General features: G+C 42.3%; 1 protein-coding gene across 3 annotated transcripts in view; it reads right to left on the bottom strand.

Annotated features, from left to right (window-relative positions):
* DIS3L2 (DIS3 like 3'-5' exoribonuclease 2) overlaps positions 1-27,540 on the bottom strand; it is a 162,777-nt gene that overhangs the window by 61,608 nt on the left and 73,629 nt on the right. For all 3 annotated transcript variants that reach the window (XM_065748085.1, XM_065748084.1, XM_065748086.1), the window contains 2 exons: positions 27,222-27,395; positions 12,854-12,933 (listed from right to left, as the gene is read on the bottom strand). In XM_065748085.1, the coding sequence (XP_065604157.1) occupies positions 12,854-12,933; positions 27,222-27,395 (254 nt within the window). The remainder of the gene's footprint in view (positions 1-12,853; positions 12,934-27,221; positions 27,396-27,540) is intronic.

Below are 27,540 nucleotides of genomic sequence, written 5' to 3'. Positions count from 1 at the left end.
GAGGGGGTCATTACATCATGCCTCTAATCGCGCTTTAATTCAATATGTGCACTGTTACATACATGAACTTTTTGTCCTCAGTAGAAAATTGACAAACCAAGAAAGATCTCATTGCATGAGATAATAAAACACGGAGTTGGCCAATGAAAACACATTGTGTGGAGTTAAATTTCACTCAGGTTTCCCACCAGAGGTTCTAAAAGCCGGGGTCAGCATGAGCCCCCTGCTTTTGAACTTTCAATGGAAATTCTATCTAAATATTTTGTTACATACATTGACATAATCCAAACTGGCAGCTCTTGGGTTTGCCTTGCTGAAGTATGAATCACCCCATTACCCTCACTCCCCAACAAATTCAGACCACAAGAAATTGAAGATACAGACAGTGACCAACTAATCTGATTTCCCTTGAATGTGCTGCAGAAAATACCAGCATAAGCCTGCATAGAAATACCTGCCTACTGCTCTCTCCTGGTTTATTTGGCAATTAAAATGAATAGCATTTCTCTGCCTACAAAGTTCTTTCACTAGGATTCTCTTCAAGGTCCACAAACAGTTTTTCTAGACTCATTAATTTTTACGACAATCACAAAAGGAACATTCCACATTGTAAGTCCTATGCTGTTTCCCAAGGAAAAAAAAGAATATGTGGTCTGAAAGAAAGGAAAAGCAAGTTAAACTCTCCTGCACTGAAAAAGTCTTGCCATAGAGAGAAAGGGTGGACAATGCATGGACCAGATGCTACACGCTGCTATACTGCCTGCTCCACCTTCATTTTGATGACAAAGTCTACTCCTCCAGCAAACACAGGCTTCATGTCTTGGCACACAGCTCTCCATCCTGATTTCACCCTAAATTTCTTACAGAAAGGAGCATGTTACAAACCACAGATTCATCTGATCCCAATTTACGATTCTCCTACAATGAAGCTAAAGCAGCACAACAAGCCCTAAAGCTAGGTATACACTACTGATTTAAAGATTTTTTTCTTTTCATAGAGTAGCTACATAAGAATACATGGGGGATTAAGCCTGGCACTTCACATAGCTGATATTTAAGCAATAGCAAAATAGAGCATCTATCGCAACAAAAAAATGCTGAAGGTACTTGATGGCTTTTTTTCATTTAGGAGCTCAGATATTTTTTTTTTTCATTTAAAATTATTTCACTTGAAGGTGAGTGCAAAATTGTTACCCCATTCAAACTACATCACTATGAATCTGAAGACTGGAAGACAATTAGCAATGAGGAAGGCAGTTGAAAATCGGTCAGCTGCACCCTATTCATATCCCTTGCACATACAGAGACCAGGCAGCAGAGATGTATGGCAGAGGGGAATACTATTTTAAATGAGGTCTGCAAGTATTAAGAGGGAAATTGCTGGCCAATTGGCCACTGAGGCAACTCCCAGGCCAAAACCCTCTGCAAAAGGGATGGATGGGATTTGTGGTGACACTACATGCAGAGAGGACTGTCTTCTGTTATGTTGACCATGGTGTGGGTGGCTGGAGCGGCAGAATGAAACAGACATGAAACTCTCCGAGTTTCTCAAAGCCTGAATCTCCTCCACAAGCTTACTAAATGGCAAAGCTGCATCCCTAGCACAATACTGTTTTTTTTAGAGAAGGTTCAGCTCCTTGATCCGAGAATCTGGTTTGTTTGAACTCACTCCAAAACCTTGTGTGTGTAACACTGATATGATGCTAAAATCAAAGGATAGTGGTTCAAGTGTGGCATCTAACAGAAGAACAAAGAACAAGCTGTTTCTTTTTTCTTCACTGACAATCTCAACTTCTACAACAAAAGACTTCAAAGAACTTTTTTCCTTCTTTACGCAGGAAAATTATAAACAAAAAGGATTAGCAAGAAGGAGCTGGAAGAAAGGAGAAAGACCTTAGAGTCCGTAAACGTTCCATAAAACTGCCAATCCAGCAAGTTGTATCAAGTATTTGCCCCAGGAATCAGAAAGTTGGGTTGAATGTATTTGAACAGTAACGAGTTAACACAATGGCAGCAAACCTTTCTCCATCTTCGGTGCCCTAGTCACAAATATTGAGGGAAAGACCAAGCATGTTCACTTCATACTCTGGCATATGTGAATTTTTGGACTGTGGAACTTAAAATGCTACTCTCTGAGGATAAAACAGCAAAAGGAAAGTCTCCAGCACACAGACGCACACTCCTTTATTTCCATCTCACCTTCACTCATCAGTCTTCTCAGGAGAGAAGACAACCACTAATAGAGTGTTATGTCAACTTCAAATGCAATACCAAGTTTTTTGTGTTAACTACTATTTCTGAAGACATCTGTTACCTCTCAGTTAGGGAGATACAGGAAAGTTCAAAGCAGATCACAAAGTGTTTGTTCCAGCTAGAAAACAGCCAGCTGCTTCCAGCAATTAAAGGCAGTTAGCTGTTCCCAGGTTAGGCCAAACTCTTGCAGCAAATAATTACAGCTCTTCCCCATTCCCTTCCCTGGGGGTACCTGTTGCTGCTCACTTATTTGCAAAGCAGTATTCAGTGCCTTGCAAAAGTAGGAAAAAAGCAGTACAAAGAGAGATAAATGAGGCCTTTAACCTACATGTAGATTTTTGCAGGCATCAGCACAGTGAGCCCTCATCAAGACTGAGGTTCTCACGTGTGACTCTGGTTCTACAGTGGAGGGTGTCTCAGAACCAGAAGACAGCCAAGTGGGTGGGGGAGAGTAACAGGTGGGCAAAAACCAAACACAAATGGCATGAAGGTAGAAAGTGGCACTGAGACATGGGGAAACTGCTGGATGTAGCTAGATATCATCACAGACCATCAGCATGTGCTTTTAAATGAAAGACCTGACCCATGCACAAGCATCTCTGTTTCTCTTTGGTATATGTATGTACTACGTGGGTATACTAACGGCCCAGGCATGGCAGTGTCCATGTTGGGACAGGGACAGAGAGAAGAGAATGACAGCAAAAAAGGAAAAAAAAAAAACGGAAAAAGAAAGAAAACGAGGGAAAAAAAGTTAAAGGGAAATGTGGTGAAGAGGAGAAGAGATTAGCATAACACTTAAAAGTGAAACTGTGGAAAGAGCAAGTTATTTGTCTGCTCTGGAGTCTGAAGATATAGGTGGGTGGCTTTAATTCTCAGCTGAGGTTACTCTTCAAGCGCAGGATGCCAAGCTGTTGTTCAGAAAAACAGACAGTGTGCTTTATTTTAGTTATTTTAAAATAACAAAGAGAGTGCTTAAATTTTACTTGTGTGCCCCAGGGCCATTTTGCTTTTTCAAAGCACAGTGCAACTGAGCATAAATGCATTAACTTGTTTACCGAGAAACTGAAGTTTTAAAATCATCACATGATGCCGCTCCCGCCAACCGAAATACAACTAATTACACCTTCTTTTAAAAGCAATTAATATCTTCTTCTTTCTCAAAAGGTCTCTTCTTCAACATAACCTTATGAAAAGACTCTGGCAAAAGGAATCAGAATTATATACCTCAAAGAGAGCGGGACAAGTCCCCAGGGCATCGAGCAGCAGTTTTCCAACCAACCATAAATACGACTTTAGTAAAGTTGCAATGACTTGAAAAGAGGAAAAACTCTCGGTCCAAGCAATAAGCACTTCTAAAGAGTAATGACTTACAAAACACTACACACTGTCAGGCTCCACTGCCAGCCTGGCCTCTACGACATTATCCCTGTTGAGACCCTCTGCCACTGTTTTATATGAGGAAACACCCCATGGAAGCAATGCCCAACGCTCACCAGCCACAGGGAGACCTTGAGAGCATCTCAACATTTTCTGGACTTCCTGAGAAACCACTGTTACAAACGGCAATGTTGGAAAGTGACACGTCTCAGTGATCCCAAGAGAATCTGAAAACATTCACAGCTCAACTTGTAAAAATAGATGGCAATGTTTTTTTTTTATTTTTTGTGCTTTTTTTTCTTCCTCTTTAAGTCAAAAGGTCAAAGTGAGATTTTAATGAGTCTAAAATCCAAAATAATTCCTACCTGCTTCTTAGTGATTTTTCTTTAAAGCACTCTTCTACTCAATTCTCATAGCCACTCTGACCTTTGGTACTTAAAGTCTCTGGCACTGGCTGAACGTTACAGAGAGACCATGATTTTACAAATTTGGGATTGGATCCAGGTAAGGTACAAAACAGAACTCATGTTCATTAAGAGCCTTTAGCAATGATGGACAAATGAAGATGAAAAGCAGAGAAATCTACTAGGAAAGGAGCAGCTCCCAAGTAGAATATTTTTTTCCATAACCAACAAACAAATCTTTAAATACTTTCAGAATTATGAGGAGATTTTATTACGAAATTAAATTCTGGGAGCAGGTCTTCCATGTGAATTGCATGCAGTTTTCTGTCTGTAGCAGCTAATAAATTCAGCAACTTCCTAAACTCACTTCTTAATAGAATTTAAAAGCTACCTTTTATACTGAAAAACAAAGCCAGAACACTGACATAACAAGGCACTTCACACATCGTGCATTACAAAGCCCTGAGCTTTATACACAAAACAGCATAACCCAAATCACTTAAGTACTTAAATATTTTGACTAAGGCTAGCATTTAAATCCTCTGCTAGGAACATGCTACCCCACCCTGCCCAACTCTGACAAGTATGTTCAGAGATGAAAAAATGTCATCACAAATTATTCCCAGCCTCCTTGGAGTGTAGGAGTCAGTCCTACCATGGGAACACAGGGTAGATGCTGGAAGCATCTCAGCTGGCAATGAATTAGAAGACAGATCTCCAGATCTCAGAGAACATACCTTGGTACCAAGGCAGAGAAACCCAACACACAAATGTCCCGTCCTCCGAGCAGCCAGCAAACCCATCTCAGTTCTTCACCTTGTGATGGGAGATTCTGCCATCCGGAACATGGTTACTGCCTCTGCTGTTCATGACAACTACCTTCAAACCAGAGGCAATAACTTAGGAGGAGAACAGAAGAGCTCTTCTGTGCAAATGTTACCACTGCGCCGTTAAGTCGGATACTTTCACAAAGGAATTATTCTGGGGAAAAAGCACTAAATACTCAGAAGGACAGAATTTACGCAGCATGTACAAGATAAAATATTTAATTGCAGACTGAAGGACACAGGGAATTATACCCAACAGAATAAGTACACAGCATAAAGATTTGTTCACACTGGTGAACAAGAACCACACAGAAAAGTACAGATGAAAGTAAGGAAAAAGTATCTTATTAGAGAACATCAAGGCAGGCCACAGGACAGCTAGGGACAGCAAAGATAATGATGGGAAATGAAGAGACCGTGCCATTTCTTTCATCTATCAAATTTGGCCAACTCTGTAAGAATGTGACCATGCACAACAGTTCCTTATCCTACATCCTACCTTCTTCTCACAAAGGTTCCTTCAAGTAAAGTTTAACTGTACAGTTAAAGTACAGTTTCTGGCATTCAAGCCATGATTTGTTGTTATCACTATTCCAAGTCTCGTTCAAGAGGTTCACTCTTTTGGGAAATCAACAGTCTTTGAATTTGAAGAGATGGGAAGTGGCACCCAGAAGCTTTCAAGATGAATTATAATCATTTGGGGTGTAGGATGTCATCCTGTTCCTGAAATTAAGGTTTGGAGTGAGAAGGGGCCTGCCCTCTCTCCTAGGTCAATCTTCTGTAATATCTCTGCTGAACACAGAAATCCAAGGCTGAATGAATGCTCCTGGGCATTCAAAAAGACCTTGGAATTTAGTGCTAGCCCAAACAAACAGAAATTACTTCCCCACTGAGCAGCCTTGACATTTCAGCTTCTTTGAGAATAGAAGGCAGCTGCTGAGATTTCACTCTTAGCCATCCAACTTTTTGTTTATGTTTGGAAAGATTTTCAAAACATTTCCATCTGCACCCTGTTTTACACTTTGAGTACCCAACATAATCATAACAATCAAGAAGTACTGTAGTGAGTTGCATTGTAAGAAGACATTTTTCCTGTTCAGCTAGGTTCTTAAAACCCATGCACTGCAATAAACTAGAAGTTAAAACAATAGCCCAGTGATGCTGAGGGATCCTATAACTTTGAGAAGTTGACAACATATATATACAGCAACAGTATCTTTGCTGCCTGCACACAACTGAACATATGATCAAAGTCAACTGTGTGGGAACTTATTCCTAGCTATTTGTACCCTTTTTGTATCCTCACACATCTCTGGATTTCTACCTGCTGAATTTACTGGAAAACCCTGTTTTCTCCAGCTTTGCCATTACTTATCATTTGTGGTTCTTCTCTAACAACTCTCCTTGTCTCTGAGGTCCTCTTCAGTGAAAATAAATCTTGGAGTGCTTTTAAATCAGGAATTTCTGATGCTCTCCTCATTACCCAACTCCTTAAATGAATTCTGTAGTTTTCTGGGGTTTTTCTCCAATACAGAGTTGGGTGCTATCATTTTTAAGTCAGTATCCAAAACTAGGGATATATGTCCATCCAGGAAAACCCACACCTCTAAATCCTTAGGGAATTGTCCCAGGTCCTGAATTTATGAACTGAAATTACTCAAAAGGTGATTTTGCCCGCAGTATCTCTCTTCACTTAAGGAAAATATATTCACTTTAAAGGATAATTGTACTCGTCCAACTGCATGTTCTGCAGCCATGATCTTCATTCAATTAGCCCTCTATAGGCAACCTACCTTTCATATTATTGCTTCAGTCCTGTGTTCTTTTCCTCTATGAATTTGTCTATGTACTGTCTCAACTTGCTATCTCTGTTTTCCAAATACAAGGCTTTTGGAATGTAGGAGGAATCTTTTTAAAATTTCTATACTTGCTACAAAAATCCAGAGCAACAGATATGAATTACCAATAACTAATTCTGCCTAAGTTTTGTGGGGAAAAATAGAAATGCCGCAAGAAATGCTTTAACAAATTATGTTCCAGCAATCAATGCTCAAACCAAATCCAAACTTCCTTGTTCTGCATCCCAGTGCTTTATTATTTTAGTGCACTTGTTCAGGAATTAGGCTTACGCTATCACCCTTTCAACCACCACCTGCTCTATTTCCAGTCAAGCTAAGGGGAGCAGTACACTGTTCAGTTGTCTCATTGACATCAAAAGAGATGAAATTGGTAGGGGAACGGTGAATCAATGTAACCTTCTGATTCCATTCAACTCTGGCCTTGGAAATTGGAAGTGACGTGCGTTTCCACAGACACAGCCCCATGTTATTTTAAAAGAAGAGGTAAAACATACTGTACATGCTGCAATTCCTCCAGCAATGCATGGGACCACAATGTGGAACACAACATTGATCTGGATTTGGCAGAGATCTGACTTTTTTTGCATATTTCAAAGAATCTGCAGCCACAAGTTTGTGATGGGGAAAAAAAGAAAAAGCAAAACATACCTGTTTCTAATCACTGCAGTATGTCTTTTCCACTTTTCTACTAACAGAACCTTAACAAAAAAGCACCAGACTAATCAGCAGGTAACAGCAGAGCTGAGTTAATTATGTACAAACCAAAGGAAAAACCAACCAAATACTATGCACAGTCCCATTCCTTGTATGTCTTCTTTATTTTTTCCACATTTGACTCCTGCAATAAACTTCAGTAAATCACAGTTTATTGTCATTTTATATTTGACTCACACTGTGCCATGGGCTCTCTGTCATTTTGTCTCTAAACCATGTCTGGCATCTGTTCATCTTATACACATACCTTACAGAGAAGAAAGCATGCTAATTCATAGTATAACTTTTGATTCAAAACTAGTTCATTTTTCAGTGATTATCTTAAGCAAATCAGTCTAATTACAAACTCTTCCCATAGTCTAAGCTGCAGGAACTAAATGGCTTAGCTGAAAGGTCCTGTACTAGGTGTTGCTGCAGAAAATCTCATCCTACAGTTCTTACGTGGATAGAGGGTCAAAACTGAACAGAGATTATGTACAACTTCAAATAATAAGTGTACACAACTTGCAAAACAGAAACAAATTGATCCTCACGTTTGCAATCTACTTTGGGTAATAAGTATGGAAGCAAAGGAAAAGCAAGTGCTCACCTGAGATGGCAGACAACATCCTGGGGCTACCAGGGCTCTACAGGCCTATTCCAGCACAAGACACTGGTGCTCATGCAGTAGGAGATGTCCTAAGGTTTCCATAAGGTCCCCAGAAAGCAACATTTTTCTTTAGGTTACCGTAAACAAAGGATAACTTTACCATCATATACGGAAAATACTCCTTGATCAGAGATGTGAGTCCTCAGTCTCTTCAGATCTGTATCTGAAAGCTGCAGCCCACACCGGACCCTCACACATCTGCTAAGGACAAAGGTCATGCTGTACTTTTCCCAGATTTGGGTCTCCTCTTTGCTCAGATCCCATTTTCATGACACTTGAAGAAACATAATGTCTTTGAGGATTTCACTGCATTCTCCTTAGGTATACTTAATTTAAATTCACCAACAGGGTGAACAAATTTAAAGGGAAGGGAAAAAAAACAGGGAGCAGCATACTGCAGAAATCTCATCTGCTTAGGTCCTTAGGTAAAAATTTGAATTCAGTGAATGTAGCTGTATCTGACCTCACTCCAAAATACAGAAAACCAACATCACTAAGGAAAAAAGAAGCCAGACAAACAACCTGCAAAATATATTTCTATTCTGCAGTACAATGATTCCTCCTACAGTGAGATTTAAATTACTTAAAACTTGAATTACTCTCTGAAAGATGGTAAGAACACAGGAATGAAAGAAAGGCAAGGACCACATTAGTCATAAATAAGCACACAAGAAGTACAGAGATGCTGCCAGTACTTCTTTGACATCAGCACTGGAAGATGTGCACACGGGTGAGACAACCCCTCCGAAATGCACCCCAGTAATTCCAGGTAACTCCTCTCCTGTCATGGCCTGAAATTTCAGTAGATGGAATCTGGAATTGTCTGCCTTGAAACTCGTCAGCTTTCACTTCTGTTTCTACTAGTTAGGAGCTTTCAAGCACAATACAACTGCATCAGCTGTGTATGTTAGCAGAAATACATCAAATGACACCTGCAGATAACTCCCAGGAGAAGTCTGACAAGTGCTCGGCATTTGCCTGGTTCCACTGGGACATGCAGGTCACACGGCATGCTCTTACATGACAAGATCCGTGTAAACCTTCAAACATCTGCACCCCGGAGGAAAGCACTGAGGCTTGAAAGCTGTACATTTGCTTTCTGTGAACGCTCCACTACAGCTCCTGGCTGTAGTCATTCACTAGAATACGTGCAGAAAGGATCACAAAGGAATATTGACTGAAATGAACTTGCCTAAAACCTCAGGCTATCCTGAAACAGCTCTATGAATGCTGTAGAAGCTAGCTGCCGTCCAGATCCATCTCCTACTCCAACATTATGCTGAGTCATCTAAATGGAGTACAGCTCGTTCATATTTCTAAAGCTGTTACATAAATAATCCTATTTTCATTCCTTATTGGAGCTGATCTCTTAAAATACACACTCACAAGTGCAAACAGCAAGCGTACCTCCCTACTCCTATCATTAAACAATAACGAGGAGCACGACAGTTAATCAAAAGCAGATTTCAATATAAAATCCTCTCAAAACCAGATTGGCCCACTTATGACATATATCCCTGTAAAGTTTCCAACTGCTGCAATATCTTACTATGAACTCCATTAAAAATAAAGCTCTTCCCACAGTCATCCCATGCTTCCTTTGCTACTGGGTAATTTTTTATGACAGACTTACGGATTACTTTTGCAACAGATATTCATTTTTTACTACATATGTAGCATAGGGAAGTCCTCCATCCAGTGACCAGAACAGATACGTGTTACACTGAAAAGTTTTAAAACTAAGAAAATATGCAAAAATAGCCCCATATCTCTGTGCTTCAGGGTAAAGAAACTGCCACAATATTGAATAAATTAACAACTGATGTTTTAAGGATAACTTCGTTCTTCAAAATCATCTGTAATGCACTCATTTAGGTGCTTAACAGGGAAAATGTGAGCAAAGATCTTTTCTTGCACTTATTTTGGGTCATTTGGGGCATTTTCTGAATCGGGTACTGCGTTCTCTGTCGATTTCTGGAGATCTCCTGACATCATGAGGATGCCAGATATGCGGTTTGCTCATGCTGGCTCTCTCTCTCTTTTTTTTTATTATTAAAAAAAAAAGTGTTTAACATATGGGCAAAAAAGATGGAAAAAATAATAATTTCTTGTAACCAGGTTTACGTTCGGAATAAGAGCTCTGTTAACTCTTAACACAACTTTGTCCTCATGAGACTTGAAGGCTTGCCAGCCCTGGATGAGCTCTTAACCTCTAAAACAACGCTTTGTCATAATAATTGCAGCTAGTATAGCAACTTTTAAAGCCAGAAATACTCAGAGTACCTCAAAATGCATCAAGAAGCTCTGGTAAACACAAGATTAAGATTCCCAGAAAAGCTCTCCTTAACACAAGGGCTGCAAACAAATGAGCTTTGTAAGCAAGTGAACCCAAAGGACCTCCAGCACTGCTTTTGAACCATTCTAGATTCACGAGGTCTATTGAAAGCAGAGACATCTTTAAAATGTCATGTACACTGGTGGCTTTATATCCAACACAGGGCCTTCAGGCTGGGACAGCCTCTGCTGGTGGCATTCACTTGTCTGCTCTTGAATTTACTTATCTGTCTGCTGGATTTATTCATCTGAATCTCACCTGGAGGAAAGGGAATGTGCAATGCTCCTGGGAAGGATGCAAACTATCACTGAATCATAGAATCATTAAGATCAAAAGATCACTAAGATCACCTAGTCCAACCGCCAACCCATCACCACCATAACACTAAGTCATGTCGTTCAGTGCAGATTTCCCACTCCATAAATTTTGGATCCAAGACACACAAACATTAACTTTTACTCTCAAAAAGTCAGCTATGCCCTGTCCCCGAATTTTCCTGGGTTTCTTCACGTCTCCTCAAAAAGAAGTATGATCTTTGACTGCATCCTCTGTCCTCTTAGGATAAGAACATCAGAGATGACTTTGGATATAACAAGGTATCCTGGAAGGGACAACTCTGCCTGCTCCTGGTTACATACAAGTAAATGCAATCCCTGGAAGATTGGCTTTGACGTAACCCTTTCTCATATTCCTTGGCCTTCACTGAAGATCAGGGATGGGCAGGGAAAACACACATGTGGAGACTGCAAGAAGCCAGCACAGGCCTGCAGAATCCCCAAGGAGGAACGAGCAGAAATAAACAGGACAAAGAAGACTTGGGTGTACCTCTCTCTTTGTTTGTTTTGTTGCTGCTGTTGTTTTCGTTTCGTTTTAAATCACATTTTCTTTTTCCCTTGGCTTGATTCCATGAGAAGCACTCGTTCCAAAGAGGTTCTAAAGATGAAGGCATGTGTGGCAGCACTGCTGCCATCCGACTCAGTGTCACATGGGGATTTTTTGCAATCAAGAACACACAGACAATAACCTAATTGTGTCTAGAAGCCTCTTGGACATTACAAGCAGAGAGGATCCTTAACGCAGTGGCAGCAAGTCCTAGGCACGAGCGATGCAGTCTCTGAGAAGAGGAATTCCTGCCTGAACAGCTATTTCCCTTGAATACATTCTCCAAGGGATGAGATAAGGATGGATAAGGCTGGAAAAATGCTGATGTATGCACCACAAAATGGTTGTCATTCAGCACCTAAAACCCATGCAGGTGTGACTGGTAGAGGTTCGGATGTCAGTTTCAACATCTTTGTTCTGAGTGACTGTGGGATTACTAACCCATTCACAGATCCACGGATAATTCAGATGATGAAATGCAAAGAGGGAGCACAGAGTTAAGTTTAGGATCTCTCAAGAAGACTGCTTAAATTTTCAGTGAGATAGAACAGCAATTTTTCTTTAACCTCGCCTCAAAACTCATGTTGTACAATATAACTAGGAATAATTTTATTAGCCTCAAATTTTCTTTCAACTGTTTTTTTGTTTGTTTGTTTTAATCAGCTCTATAGCCCTCTAATACTATTCTGTAACAAGGTCTTAATGACATGAATATTCATTGGCCTCATTACACAGAATGAAAGCAACCAAAACCAGAGAACCATGTCTGATGTCATCATTTCATGATCACTCATAACAACAAGTAAAACTAAACACATAAAAAAGTCACTTTATCTTCTTCATTATTTGTAGATGTGTTAATCAAACCATGCACTATTTCTAAACCAAGCCTGTTACTGGATCTCATCAAACTAAATGAGCAGAATTGGACAGCAATGTAAGCTTACAGGAGTGAAGTTCCTTTAGTCGGAATCATCAAGACTTGGCTTCTGAAGCTTTACTTTCTGTTCTGCTGGCTTATGGCATAGTAAAAGCACAAATAAGACAGAACAGAAAACTTAAAAGGCAATGAGAAGAAGAGCACAACTTATAAGGCACACGCTGCTCATCTGACTATTCTCAGCATCCCATAAGCAAACACTGAAAAGCAATGCAGCCAGTGACCTTCAAAAACAAGGCTCCTTTAATCGGGGACTATGTATTCCAGGTCAAAGTTTTACTAGGCTTCAGTATGCAAGAGTGGTAATATGAGCTATTCTGCTGTAAGCCCCATACTGACAGGAGACAGCTGAGATCTGCTCAAATGAAATTACAGCTTCGATTATGCAAAAGACTGTGGTTTCTGCATTTCCTGACACCAACATTACTACAGACTGCAGCTTGAAGAGATCTGCTCTACAATTTCTGAAAACAGGCAATTAAAACAATAGGAGAAAACTAGTTTAACATTTACTCATATTTGGTAAAGAATACTTCATGACAAATTACATATATGAGTGTGTCAGCTGCTGAATATAAACACTGAGCAGTATTTTGTAAAATATATCTCATACCGTCAGGGAGTTGTTTACAGGACAAAGCATCATCAAGATCTTTGGCAGTTGACGGGTCGATGGTGAAAATGCATTCTTTCCTATCCAAGAAAAAAAAAAAAGAAAATTTATCTTCCAGTCATGAAGAAGGCATCAAAACACACAGACCAGAGACATCCAGACAACAATAACGAGGTTTTCAGAAGACTCAGAGTGCTGAAACACCTTCAAACTAATCTGAAAGCCTAGATCTAATCTAAAATAAGGACTGGGAGAAGTGACACTCCTTGATGTTGTGGGATTTTTTTTGTTGTTGATTTTAGTTTTTCTTTTTGTTATTATGTTTTGCTTTTAACTGCTTTCATCTCATTACTGATTTGCCTCCACAAGAAGTAAACAACTGATTCCATCGAGTTCTCTCCAAAGAAACAAGCAAGAAAAAGCCTCCATGCCTTGCAGCTAGAGGAAAAATAGATGCCTCCCAATAGCAAAGCTAGATGAAACACAAATAACCCACAGCACCATGCTTAAGAGCAGATATTGGGGCATCTGTAACTCCATGAGGACCGTTAGCATGAAGCAAGTGACACAGTTTACAGACTGACCTGCACAGCAACAAGTGAGAGCATGGAAGACACTCAAGGGTTGCAATATTTTATAACATCTATGTTGCTGTCATTCACCAAAGGCAAAACTATGTTCAGTACAAAACACTGAAATTCATAGAACAAAAGAGCTTCAAATTAGCTAATTATATTTAGCAAATCAACACGGTGCTTAGGGAAACTCCTCCACATATGCTATAATACGTGGTACCTAGAAAATGCCCTGGAAGTAATACAGACACAATCTGCCATAGCAGTGGGTGGCAGGGACACTAGGAACACAGAACCATGGGTCGGAAGGGGTTCTTAAAGGGCATCTAATATAACTCCCTGGGACATCTCCAGCTCTATCAGGTGCAGAGAGCCTGGACCAGCCTGACCTTGGGGATAGGGCACCCACCATCTCCCTGGGCAACCTGCCCCAGTGCCTCATCATGCTTAGCGTAAAAAACTTCTTCCTACATCCAGTCTGTATCTCCCCTCTTTTAGTTTCAAACCATTTCCCCTTGTCCTGTTCACAACAGACCCTGCTTATAGAGTCTGTCGCCCTCATTCTTACAGTCCCATTTCAGGTGCTGAACAGCTGCTTATCAGGTCTCCCCAGCAGAACATATCTGGATGGATCACAGTTATGGTCAAGGACTATAGAGACAAGACAAAATACAGCATCTGAGGGGTACAATGAGAACTTATCTGTTTTTCTGACTGCTCGGTCACTAACAGACTCATAGGATAGGAGAGGTTGGAGGAAAAACTGCAACAAACTTTTAGAAGAGCAAGTGTCACAAGGAATTTTCAGGTCTTCATCTCTGTGCATGGCTGCTCCTACAGTGAGAGCAATGTCTCTATCTTTGCAGCCCTGTCACCTTGGTGCTTAACTGCCCTGGGTGGTATCTGCTGGCATCAGACAGCTGGCAGCGTATACTTGTGTAATTCCACCAGGCTAACTAAACAGAGGTTTTCAAAGACATAAAAATCACTAACGCACTTCACTCCCTTCTGAGACTTTGAAAATCTTTCAGAATATGCTAGCTTTCACATCGAGCAGCAAAGCTGCCTTAATCCCCAGATGCACGTTATTTTCTGATACTTCTCATGCATCCAAACAAATTAGAGATTGTGATGCTGAAAGATATAAAATCTTTTCAGCTACACTGGGACTTTGATCTGTTGTTGCCTAGCTATCCAGCAGCGGAAATCCACTGATTTTTAAAGGCTTGCAAGCGTCCTCGCTTTCATAAATGTATTATAAAATCATAGAATTGTTTGAAGGGACCCTTAAAGGCCATCTGGTTCAACTCCTTGAAATGAACAGGGACACCTACAGCTCCACCAGTTCTCAGAGCCTGGTCCAGCATCATGTTGGGTGTCACCAGGTATGGGGTACCCACCATCTCTCTGGGCAGCCCCGTGTCAGTGCCTCATCATCCTTAGCGTACAAAACTCCTTCCTATATCCGGTCTATATCTCCCCTCTTTTATTTTCAACCCATTTCCTATCACAGCAGACCCTGCTACAGTTCTCTTCCTTCTTACAGCCTGCCTTTAGGCACTGAAAGACTGCGACCAAACCCACTGAAGGCTGGAATTTTGGAATTTTCCTCAAGGTACTGCTTTTTCCAGGGACATAAGTATGCATGCAGATACCAAGATAGACACATACAAGAAGTCACCCAGAGGCACATATGTGCCAGCATGCATGTGTCCACGCTTTAGGTTCTACCAGCTCAAGGCATAAATGCAACACCAACCTGGCAGTGACGTATCCAGTCAAATCTTCCCTTAAGCTGCTCAGTTTAGAAAAGCAAACAGCACCGAGCGGAAACTAATGGCTTGCTTTACACTGACAACTGATCAAGAAAAATGTTAAAGAACTTCTTCAAAGAGCGTGGGTTCCTGTGTCAGTGGAATAGATAGCTTATCCCAGATGTTGGGGCCTGTAACCACAAGCGTCTGCCACCCATTGCGAATCGTAGCTCCAGGCAGTTTAAAGATTAGCAGATTGGTTTCAACAAAGCACATATTTGCAGTCTGCCCTGGAAAGAAGTGAGCATAAATCTGCGGGTGCCAAATGCTGAACACATTTATACAATGGTAGCAAGGAACTGGCTGCTTCGTCGAGCTGTATTTGGCCAAGGAAGCCTGCTGCAGAGGTTGGTGGTGGCTCGTTCAGAATGGATGAAGTGGGCTGGGGGGCACCCGGCCCCCCACAAAGCACCCAGGGCATGGTCTGCTGTGTTTGGGATGTGCTGGCCTGCTCCCAGCTGCATAGCACACAGGCACAGCTGTGGCTTTCAGCCCAAGACACTTAAGCTCACAGATGCAGAGTGGAAGAGGGGTCCAGACAGATCCTGATGTAGCATTTCTCACCAGCACTTCTGTGTGCAGCACAGCTGGGATACGCTTTAGCACCAGCCACAGTTCCCCTCCTCCTTTAAAACTGCTTAAAAGGGACTTGAACTTGTAGCTTGTCACAGGCAGGTTTTCTGGGCACAGACTGCAAAGGTGAGGTAAGAAAGTCACTGAGCAAATGATACTCCTGGGCACGAGGACTGCAGAAATGCTGCAGAGCTGATGGTCAGGTAGAGGGACAAGTGAGGCTGATTTGCAAACAGAGCTCCAAACTCACAGCAGTGAGATAATTCTGGCACAAAGCAGTACACCTGACTAAAGTCTTCTAAGGAAAGCGTGCTTACCAGTAATTGCATTATTGAGTGTGATGAGTTACACTTCTGGTTTTCAGTTTTTATGACTGGAGAGGTTTCAGAGGCTTCAGATAGGAACTGGCATGTGGGAAAGAAAACAATCTGCCGAGCAATGGGAGCACAGTGCTGGGCACGGGTGCAGCAGCCCTGTGTGTGCTCCTCCCAGAAGAAGGCATGTGCTCTGCTATCAGCTCTTGCTTTTCCTGCAGCTCTACCAGTATCACCTGTTATCTCCAGCAGCTTCAGATCCACCTCTGGTCCCAGGGCATGTGAGGGGCAGGCTGGGTGTGGGCAGTGCAAACCACAGAAAGCTTTAGGTTGGAGGGGACCTTGAAGATTGAGCAGTTCCAAGCCCCTGCTGTGGGCTGGGTTGCCAACCACCACATCAGGCTGCACAATGATCCCTTTCAACCTGGCCTTGAATGCCTCCAGGGATGTCCCTGCACTGCAAAATGTCCCCCTCCCTTGGCACCCACTGCAGCACAGAGCACCCTGGAGCTGAAGAGGTGAAGAAATAGCATTGCTTCCAGCTATGTGGCCCTGTGAAGGGGAAAGAACCATTCAAATTCCTCCACTGCCCACGTCTGGCTGTACAATACCTTGAAGGCTGCAGCTCAAAGATCAGCCCACACTGCTGAGCGTAACCAATAACAAACCCAACCTGCCGTGGGTTCTGTGACCAAACCTCAAGGCAACAGAACTTTTTATGCACCTGCTAACAAAGACGTTGCTTAAGCACAAGCAAATATCACGGCTGCACGCATGTATGTTTGCACTGACCACAGGTAAATACGAACTGGCAGCTGTCCCCAGCTCCTGGAGGGCTACCAAGGTGACCGTGTGGATTAAGAAGCCTCATCGTTCCTCCCTCCCCCTTCTTTGAAAGCCCTGAAGGAGCCATCTCTCATTGTCATTGCACCTAATAAAAATCTGTTTTACTCATTTCAAATTGTCAAAACATACTTCGTAAAAGTAATGAGATGTTCCAAGTCCATTTGTTCCAACATACACACAATTTGGTTAGTTGGAGGAAACTGGTTGAGGAGATAGAGACACACACAGAGTTAAGAGATTTTCCGGTCTTTGCACTGAAAAGGGCTCGAGATAAAAATGAGACTCTGAGAGCCCCCCCCCAGCCTCCATGCACTGATCAAAAACAAACACTTCAATGTGGAAACTTCCACTTTTTTACAGGAGATGCTGGGTTCAAAACATATGTTTAATACAGGCCTGCAGAGGTGGACTTGCTCTGGCATGGAGTTTGTGCTGATGGAAGGAGGAATTAAACCTTTTCTCCCTCTTTCTCGTGGCCAGAGGTTTGTCCACTGGAACTGGGCCATGCCTACAAGAGCTCTGTAGGAACAGGGTGGACCTGCACCTTTTAAAGCCCTTTTAACATTGCTGAAGGCAAAGCTTGCACTCTGGCTCGGTCTGCCATCTTGCATACCAACCATCTGGGGAAAAAATCTGCAGAACAGAGCGCTCAGTTTATTAGACAGTAATGACAACATGCACATAGACAGGCTGGAATATCAATCTTAATTTAAGGTTAGCTAATTAAGTGCAGTTTCTCTTTGTACAGCTTAAGGAAGACTAATTAAAGCAGACAAGCATATCTGCAGAGCAGTTAGTCTCTTTACCTTTAAAAGGACCTAAAATAAATGGCTATTGCAGGAGTAGAGGTAAGATAAACAGCCTGTTAGTGAGCTGGAATTACCATCATCGTAATTAAAATGTTCACAGATCATGGGGCTGCAAGAGCAGTTTGTTTTTCCCTGTGTAAATAAGTACATCTGTGCAAAGGTATTCACAGTGGAGAGAATAACATACTGAGGTGCTGCAGAGCTGGGTACAATACACCAAGATTAACATTTTGCCAGCTTGTAAGTGTTCAAAATTCAACAGACTGGTTGGAATTAGCCAAAAAATATAAGCACCCATGACAAAAGAAGATGACCTGGCACTGCTGCCCACAGAAGCTGCAGATAACCCATCCCTGGAGGTGCTTGAGGCCAGGCTGGACCCTGGGCAGCCCAAGCTGGTGTATGGCAGCCCTGCCACAGCAAGGGGTTGGGACTGGATGAACCTGGAGGTCCCCTCCAATCTAAGCCATTCTATGATACTGTGACAATCCCAGTGGGTCGGCGCTCCAACACTCAAGGTGTTGGAGATGGACCAAGATGAAGCATTACATTTGCAAGCCATGGCCTCAGGCTGCACTGGGACCAATTTTCCTGGCATGGTCAGCAGTTGGGTGAAGTCTGGGTGCTATCAAGATGATTTCTGCTAAAGCAGCCTGATGAGAAGCTTGATGGGAACCAAATCAGCCACACAAACCCTCCAGGCACAACTGGACGGACTTCCTGGCCAGCAGCATGCAGACAGCAGCCCATCAGCAGAGACAGCCCAGATTTCCACTGCTATAACAAATGCAAGCAACCATGAAATAGCAGTTTGGAGAACTGCACGTACCCAACGCAGCATGAGAAAACCCTTGATGAAGCAAGATGTTGTTCCTACCAGACAAAGAAGCAAGCAGACACCAGCTCTCTGGGAACCTTGGAAGGCTGAACATTGAGGACGCAGCCTCCTGCAGCTTGAGGTGAGATGGTAATGATCATCATTTTGTTTATTAACGTATAGGCATTGCAAGCCTGCTTTAATGTCAGTGCTAAGACATTTACAGTGAGAGTGACTACATGTCTAGACACTCACATTGCATTTACATTCTTCTGGGGACTCTTTAGGTTGTCCTGTTCTCTTCACTTTGTGAGTGCATACAATAGCTGTGTGGGAGGGAAAGCTCAGCATCCTGGTTTTCCTTCATTAGCTCCAGCTCAAAGCTGGCTTTTTAAAATTAAGCAGCAAAGGCACTTAAAGAATCTTTGAGCTCTTCAGGTCATTTCTAAGACCCTGCTGAGCTATACCTTGGAAAAGTTAAACATACATCATTTGTCAGAGCTGGAAACAGTTGTTTTAATTTGGAAATAGGCATCCCAGAGCTGTCAAGTCACTCCAGTGAAAGCTATAAACATTTTTTCACACAGCAGTCCAATTGTTATGGCAACCACAAAAATCAATCTCATTCTTCAATCACGAGTAAACCCAACTTGACCATGCTGTCTGCACAGGTTTGTTACACAGCGCCAATAAGCATGGGACCGATTCCACCCATGTTCATCACTCACACGGGTATGAAGCACTCTTTTGCTGAGAGAAATTTCAGAGAACAATCAGTGCCTGAACATTTTCAGAGATTTCAACATCCCACTCCCAAAGACATCTATTACATGGAGTGCCTACCACATTTGTCACACTTGATGCTGGCAGATTTCACTTAAAACCCGAGTGGCTGCTTCCAAGACAGACTCTTAAAAGGAATACATTAAAAAACATGCATGCAGTAGAAGTGCCCTGACAGACCTCCGAAGGCACTCTGACTGCACTGTAACACACCAACAAAAATACTCGACACAGCACAGAGCTCTTTTTGCATGCTGCATGAATTTCAAAATGATCTGAAATGATACAATAACGGGAAGCAAAAACTGCCTGCTCCAAACACTAATTGCACAGGCCCCACAAAAACCCAGCAGCATAAAATGCATGGAAAGCCCAACTTTATGCACCAAACCTGTGCTGCTCTTTTTAATTTCTCTGTGTTTACGTTTTAGCTAACGTCCTGTTCTGGTTCAGAAAACAGACCTTGCTCCGAGAGGACGGCTGACAACGACTCCCGATGAATTAAACTTTACAACAATAAACATTTACATTTTCACCAAGGACTGCTCCCCGGATTGCCGAACCAGAATCAATTATTCCTTCCATATATTTATGGCCTCCAAAAGAGCACTGCAGTCTTGTAACATAACTAAACCGTTTGAAAAGCCAATGTATATATAAAAGAGATCAGAATGTCAGAGAGACCAAGCACCAGCAATACTTCCTACAAGTCACGCTGTAATTGTGCCACAAATATAATGAGGTCTCTGCACCACCACTATCCCACGCACGAAGGTGGAGTGTAATTGAAAATGCACTTGCATTATATAAACTACTTTAATCATAGATGCACAGAGCTAGAAATGGAAAAGGTATTAGGTCATCCAACCCTCATAGGTCAGAGCTACACTTGACAATACATTTGCGAGGACTTTCTCCAATATAGTATTAAGCGTCTTCAGTGATGGAGTTTCCAATACTTTCTTTAGCACTCAAAGCTACATTCTATTTTAGTCTGGACAGGAAAGGTTTCCTCTTTGCATTACCCTACTTGTCCTCATAATACCCCTCGGTATCCTCCCACCACCATAAATGATTCTCACTTCCTTTTGGTCTACACATTTTAACCGTTAAGTACCACATCTTTCACAAACTTCCAGTTTCAGTGTTGGCAAACACACGCTGAATGGTTAATCCTCCCTTTCAAGTCAGTCTCTCAGGTCCCAGAATTCCTTAGTTGGTCTCTGGATAGTCCCATCTCTTAATCATGCTGTGATGCCTTCCGGGCATCTCGTACAGAGTATCTTCCCCACATACATTATGTTCATTTCTATCTTTTTAGAGAGTGAGGATCCAAGAATCACTTTGGAACAAGGATCCATCACCAAAAACACAAAAGTGCCCTTCTCTCCCATAACTTCAGGAATCGTGAAGCTAGGATAATGACTATGGTGTTCTGTCCTACAGGCACCATTTCCTATTTGTATGTGAAAACTCAAGGCCACAGATAAGGAAAGAGCTCTGCAAAGATATGAAAGGTGGACTGAGACAAGATTCCAGCACAAACACTGGGTTCTGCGAACATGCAAATAGAATCATAGAATCCTTGGAGTTAGACGGGACCTCTGAAGGCCATTTAGTCCAACTTCCCTGCAATGAACAGGCACACCACAGCTAGATCCCCTGGTCTTCAAGATCAGAATGAAATCACGATGTTGTTCTCTATAATGACCAGCCGCAGTGGGGATATCCCTTACTGAAGTTCTGGTTTTTTTCATCCACAGCAACAGCTGACACCTCGTCTGATACCAGGTCTTGGATCCCTCATCTCCTATCTACCCAACCTGCAATGAGAGAACAGCATCAGCAAAGCACTGTGATACCAGGGAAGGTGGAAGCATCTGGCACTACCTCCCAACTATAAACACAACAGGAGAGGGCACTCTCTTCTGCTCATCACATGCAGTTAAAGCCCACCTTGTCATCCAGCAGAACCCAGAGAGAAACGGACACGTTTCCAAACTGATTTAAGATTTTATCCTCACCTCCCTCTGTTATTCTCTCCATAAAATAGGCAGCCAGATAGGAACAAGACTGCATGTATAACAGCCTAGTTGCAAAAGTTATTACTGTTTTCCACAGCAAAACAGACTCCTAACTAAGCAAGCCTAGCTTGACGGCGTACAATATCAGAACACAATAACCCTGTCCAACTGCACACCACTGATTCCACTTGAAGCTGCACTTCCAATGACCACACGCGCTTTCCTGTAAGGAAAAACAGCAGTGAAGTTGCCAGCGCGTCTGTGTACACCAGCCACTGGTAACAGCAGCATCTGACAGCAAACACCATGCATCATCTTGCACAAAACAGTGTCACCACAATTGCTGTAGCTATAGTGGAGTAGAAAATGTTATGAAAACAGAGCGGAGGACCTGAAGAAGCCAGCTGAACGTCAGAAGCAAGGAGCTGAATCACATCACTCTGACAGGAGCACTGTTCTACTCGGTTTTACTTACTCGGCTAATGGGTGAGCATGAAGCTAATGCTAGCTGTCCTCACTGATCCAAGGGCAGCAGAAGTACCCAGAGCAGGTACAGCCATCAGCGCTCCACTGGAATCCATCCTGTTCAAAGGGGACTAGATCTGACATCCTTGGACACCACTGAGTAATCCTCTGTGTGCTTTCTATCTCCCTACGGAGAGTACTGAATTAGTCACAGAGCAGCTCGGTGCCCAGCGACAGGGCAGAGATCATAATCTGGCCCTGTTTGCGTCTCCACTCCACGCACGCCAAGATAACAGTCAGGTCTGTAGCAATGTTGCTTATACATTTGCTAAACAAGCCATTTTTCAGTTTCCATCAGAAACCAGAGCATTTTCACGTATCCTATTATAGCTGAGTAAGACTTGCTCTACTTAACACTAGCTTTTTGTAGTGGAAAATCTCCAGGAAACAAGCTGTTTAATGATGTTTTATCTGACTTGCACTCACTTCAAGCTAAAGTATTCCACCTGCCTTGAAAAGGCATCTGTTTCAGAGGCCAAATGCTTTCCTCCAACTCCTTGCTCTGCTCAAGGCTGCCATTTTCTGTATTTTATTTTTTGCCATCACCTCTCATTTTATCAGCCAATAATCTTCTCGGGCAAAGAAGCAAAGAGCATGCTGTCAAACCTTTACCATAAGCACTGCTAATCCCTGTTATTAGCTGCACCACACCTCAAGTGAGAACAAAATAGTGGGCACAACCACAGTGCAGGTACTGTCCCATTGCCAGTGCCTTCCCGTCACAAACAGTGCTAAGAACAGTGCTTCCTCCACAGCAGGACAGAGTCAGCACAGCATCTCCACTCTTCCTCCCTTATCAGCCAAAGGAAGGATGCTACATTTCTGAATGGGCAGCCAAAATTACAGTTTAGCTTTTAATAACTTTGAGAGCTTTAGGTCAGTTGCAATTTAGGTCACAGCATACTGAAATACCAGGATGCAAAGTTTGGCTGAAAGCTTTGTTGTACTCTTAGAGCTCTTTGCCTGCAAGAGCAAAGTTCATTAACTCATTAGCTGTGCCCTAGCAGGGAAGCAAGTGAGTATTAACTGCTCCCTGCCAATGCTGTGGATCCTTGCTGTCCCTAGTCTGAGGCTCTCCAGGCCCCCAGGAAGCAGCAGCTCAAAAAAGATTCATGCTGCTCAAAGGAGGAACAGACAGTTTTCCTGTCATTCAGAGAGACCTCAGTAGAGCAATGAGTCAACAGGAATCACAAGAAGCTCCAAGGAAAAAGCCAAGTCCTGCTTCTGGGGAGGAATTACACTGCACACCAGTACAGCCAAGGGCCAAGTGGATGGAAAGCAGCTTGGCAAAAACGGGGCTGGGGTCCTGGTGAGCAGCAAGTTGAATGTGATCCAACAGCATGGCCCTGCAGCAATGGCCAGCAGACTCCTGGACTACATTAGGAAGTGTTGCCAGCACATCGACGGATGCAATCCTTTGATTCTTTCCCTCTACTGGACACGGGTGAGACCACAACTCAAGTACTGAGTCTAACGCTGGGGTTACCAGTACCAAGGAGATATCAATGTACTGAAGCAATTTTGCTAAAGGACTTCAATGATGATTAACGTACTGGAGCATGCAATCTATGCAGACAGGCTGAGAGAGCTGGGACTGTTTGGCCTCAAGAGGAGAAAGCTCAGTTCAGGTGGGAATAACTTATCAATGTCAAGAAATAGTGATGTGCAGAAATAGAGATGACTGAGCCAGATTGTTCTTGGGCTATCTAGCAACAGGATGAGAGGTAGGGTTTGACTGATAGCTTAAAGAAAATATAACAAAATGAAACAGAAAACAGTAAAGGTGATCAAGCCCCAGAACAAGATGTTCAGAGATGCTGCAGAACCTCCATCTCTCTGGAGATATCCAAAACCAGCAGCCCCAGCCCAGAGGGGTTGGAGTACATGGTCACGTGAGATCCCCTCTGATCTCAAGCATTAGAGATCCTCATGGGTTCAGAGCTTTTCATCTGAAGTCAATCAGTTTCTGTTCTTCAGATCACTACCATCTTGCAGATATTTCAGTGTTTCTTGCCATAGCACCCTTTCTCTGCTCAGTATTTTTAGCTCATTGTTTTGTATTTTGCCAGCTGAGAAACTGCAGTTTGTAATTTTACCTTCAGGTTCATATTTCTTCTTAAAAGTGAATACAATGTCCTGTTTATAATAATAAGATCACTAGTTGGCAGGATGACATCAAATGGAAAAAGAGAAAGCAACTGGAAAATTTAGAGCAAGCAATTTTGAGTGCCAAGTTTCACATTTGTAATAGTCCAGCAGAGGTCAACAGGCTCACTTATTATTAGGCAAATGGTAAAGAAATAGATATCTTCAAGTTCTTCTATGTTAGACTATATAAACCATCTCTACTTGAACAGGCTCTACTGTTTTCCAGAAGAGTGATGTTATACATTTTCCACAGTAACACCAACAATGGGAGACATGCAATAAGGCAGAACTGCTTTGCAAAGAACGGCCTTTTTTCTCTCTCCAATATTTAGGTTTTTGTTTCCCACTATGATTGGACTTTCCTGGCTTTAGTTTCTTGTCCCAGTTAAGAAGTAAAGGAAACAAAAAGATATGAATGAAATTAGAAACATTTGGATCAAGTCATAGAAATAAATAGTTTTTGTGTTTCTTAGATTCTTGGCTACACCTTTTTCCAATGGCCTCGCCCAGTGCCCTGTCTGGAGCATCCACCTCTGAGATTTGCATTTCCTCCTTTGCCCTGACCCCTTTTTGTGCACAGGCTATTTTGTCTCACACCACTGAAACACTGAGTTGAAAGCAAAGCAAACAAGGAAATGACAATTACATGCTGAAACACTAGAAAAGATGGTTGAAACTTTGCACCCACCAAAATTTGGCCCTACAATGCTAACCTTCCAGTGTTTCTCTAAGAACAAAAGATTGAACGCTTCTCAAACTTACAATGAAAAAATATCAATTCCTCTCCACCTGAATAATAAAAAGAACTCTGGTCCTGTTCCTATTAACACATTTAATGTCTCTGGAAGGGAAGTTTCTCCAACCACACTATTCTAATACTCTATGAAACTTCATGCCCTCTGTAAAATACAATCGCAACACACAATACCAGTACCTAAAATTCGCCTAGTGCTTTTCATTAGAAGTTTTCAGTGCTCTTTACAAACAATTAAGCTGGGAGTGCTCATTAAATTCTTGCCTCATTTCACAATTAGATAAAATCGTGCAGGTAAAAAAGTAGATGCCCATGATGAAACTGCATGAGCGGCAGAGAAGAGAGTTAAATCAGCTAAAAGATTTCAAAGCCATCCACAAGGTTTGGATCTTCTCCTTCTTGAGTAATACAAAAACATTATGTAAAGCTTTCTTCGTGAGCCATTTGCTGGATAAACGAGAAGAAAAACCTCCTGGAAGCAATTCTGCACAGGCTATGTAGGTGAGATCACAGTTGCTATCCAAACAGACTATGTATGGCAAGAAGTTGCTTTCTGTAAAACTGAAAGAGTTGCAGGAAGATAAGGAACACACTTACAAGACAGCATGGACAAAGTATCTGTCCTTCATCTCACTCGGCCTCAGCAGATGGGTTTGCCCAGGTCAGGTACCTAGTCATAACTAAAAGTCTCGTGCTAACTTTGTGTTTAGACTACAGACTAGTTAGTCAGCAGTGTGTTAGTTGACATTAAAAGGATTAGTAAATTAAGCTCAAATAATTGTCTTAAAAACCTTGACCGTTAAATGTTTATATTTGAGAGGATCAAAAGGAAATCTTCTTTGTAGTGGGCACAATGGTCAGGAAGGGGCAGAGAGGGATTTAAATGGCTTAACTGCAAAACTGTTATCACCTTGATAAGTCCCAGTGCAATAATTCAGCAATAAAAGCAAGAAATCCACTTGGAATTTGTTTCCAAAAACGATTGTCTGACTGGAGGCAAGTCAAGCTCTTTATTTGCTTGAAAGAACTTGGTCAGAAGAAGCAGAGAATGCTACTGAAATGTAGTCAAGAATATAAAAATAATCACTTTCCAGTGACTTCTCAACTGCAGCTTTCAGCATCTTTTTTCTTTTTTTTCTTTAAGCTAGTTGAAGTCTACAGTCTAGATCTGGTACCCGAGAGCTACCACAGGTCAAACAGGAGCACAGTCCTGCTCTGAATTGTCCCATTGTATAGCAACTGAGAACCAGCAAAGCTGAAGCAGTAAGAAGGCCACAGGCTGCAGTGCAGGGTTAAGTCCAAAGTAACCTCTGGAGTTGGAGCACAGATACAAATGGGCACAGTTTATCAGCTCATTCCCCCCCCCCCCCCCTCCCCTCAATCGTTGGCTTTCATGTCAGTAACAGACTAAGAGAGAGAGGAGCTTCTACTGCTGGAAGTGGTGCCCTGAGGAGTCAAACTCTTGGGGCTGCTTCACCTCAGTGATGAGCAAGAAAGCAACTTCACACTGAGCTGCTCAATCTGTTACCCACGACACAGTGAGACCTGCCAAGCGAGACAAGATGCTCCAGCACAACAAATGTGGCAGTGGAACACATCCTATCATCTTAATAATACCTGTACTGTTTTGCTTTCATGCAGCTTTCTTCCTGTATTGCAAATCAAGGTCTCAAACTACTCTTCTTTTGTCTTTAAATCTTTTCTGGTGAAGATCTATTACATTTAGGCAGAACAACAATGTCAGAGCGTCTATCACCTAACAGACTGCAGAGTTCCCAAAAGCTGGTGGAAGGGAGCACCACACAGTTGCAGGGACGGGTAACGTGAGGTAGGTGGACACCATGAAGCTGCCAGGCTGCAGGGAAAGAATGCATTTGCCAGCTGCTAACCTGACCAAGAGCCGCCACAAACTCCCCACGACACCAGTTCTTCAAAGCAGAACAACGCTGAGACTAGACAGGAAAACATAGGACAGTCTCTACCTGTACTTAAGTTTCAAAGTAACAATGTCCAACATAATTTGATCTGCCAAGCATTCAGAAAATCTCCGCAATAAAACTACCCTTTAAATACGTAATACATTCCAGACAAAAACATAAAGCTTTCAGATTAGGTGCCAAACACCAAATTTTCAGTTTTCAATAGCTCTTTTGAGAAAAAAAAAAACTACTTTGCCTCACAAACTCTTCTTCAAATAACTTGTCTTTTGGGTCGTAGTTAATTTCAAAAGCAGTTTCTTTCCACATTAGCAGAGGTAACATGTAATATGCTACCTGTAATAACATCAGAGCCTTTTCAAAGCGTGATGAAATCAAAACAAAACATGAAAGAAAGCAGCGCTGCACCAACCCGAGGAGGAGTGATGGATCAGGCTTTTTGTCATTACCTTAAATCTCTCCTTTTGGCCATCTCTCCCGGTGAGATAACCCAGGGAAGGCTTTGGGGAAGACATTCCAGGGCTTCGGGGGAAAAGTCAGAGAAATCCACACCGTACTCTGTCAGGATGCCTTCCGTTTCCGGCTCGATCTCCCCTGCCTGACCAAGGCTTTTGGCCAACTGCCTGCAAAGAGAGAAAAAGTTGCTTTTTTAAGTGCATGATTACAAACTGCTGCACTGTTACTGTCCCAACAGAGGGGCTGCTGAGCCCTCTAACACACTCCTTCGTCCACTCACCCTGAGTTCCGGAAGAGGACTCAGCAGGACTT

Source organism: Cyrtonyx montezumae, unplaced genomic scaffold (assembly GCF_038088225.1).
Source record: "Cyrtonyx montezumae isolate F1298 unplaced genomic scaffold, pur_monq_1.0 scaffold_5, whole genome shotgun sequence".
Lineage (NCBI taxonomy): Eukaryota > Metazoa > Chordata > Aves > Galliformes > Odontophoridae > Cyrtonyx > Cyrtonyx montezumae.
Note: the sequence above shows the minus strand (reverse complement) of the source record. Positions and strands in the feature narration are given on the sequence as shown.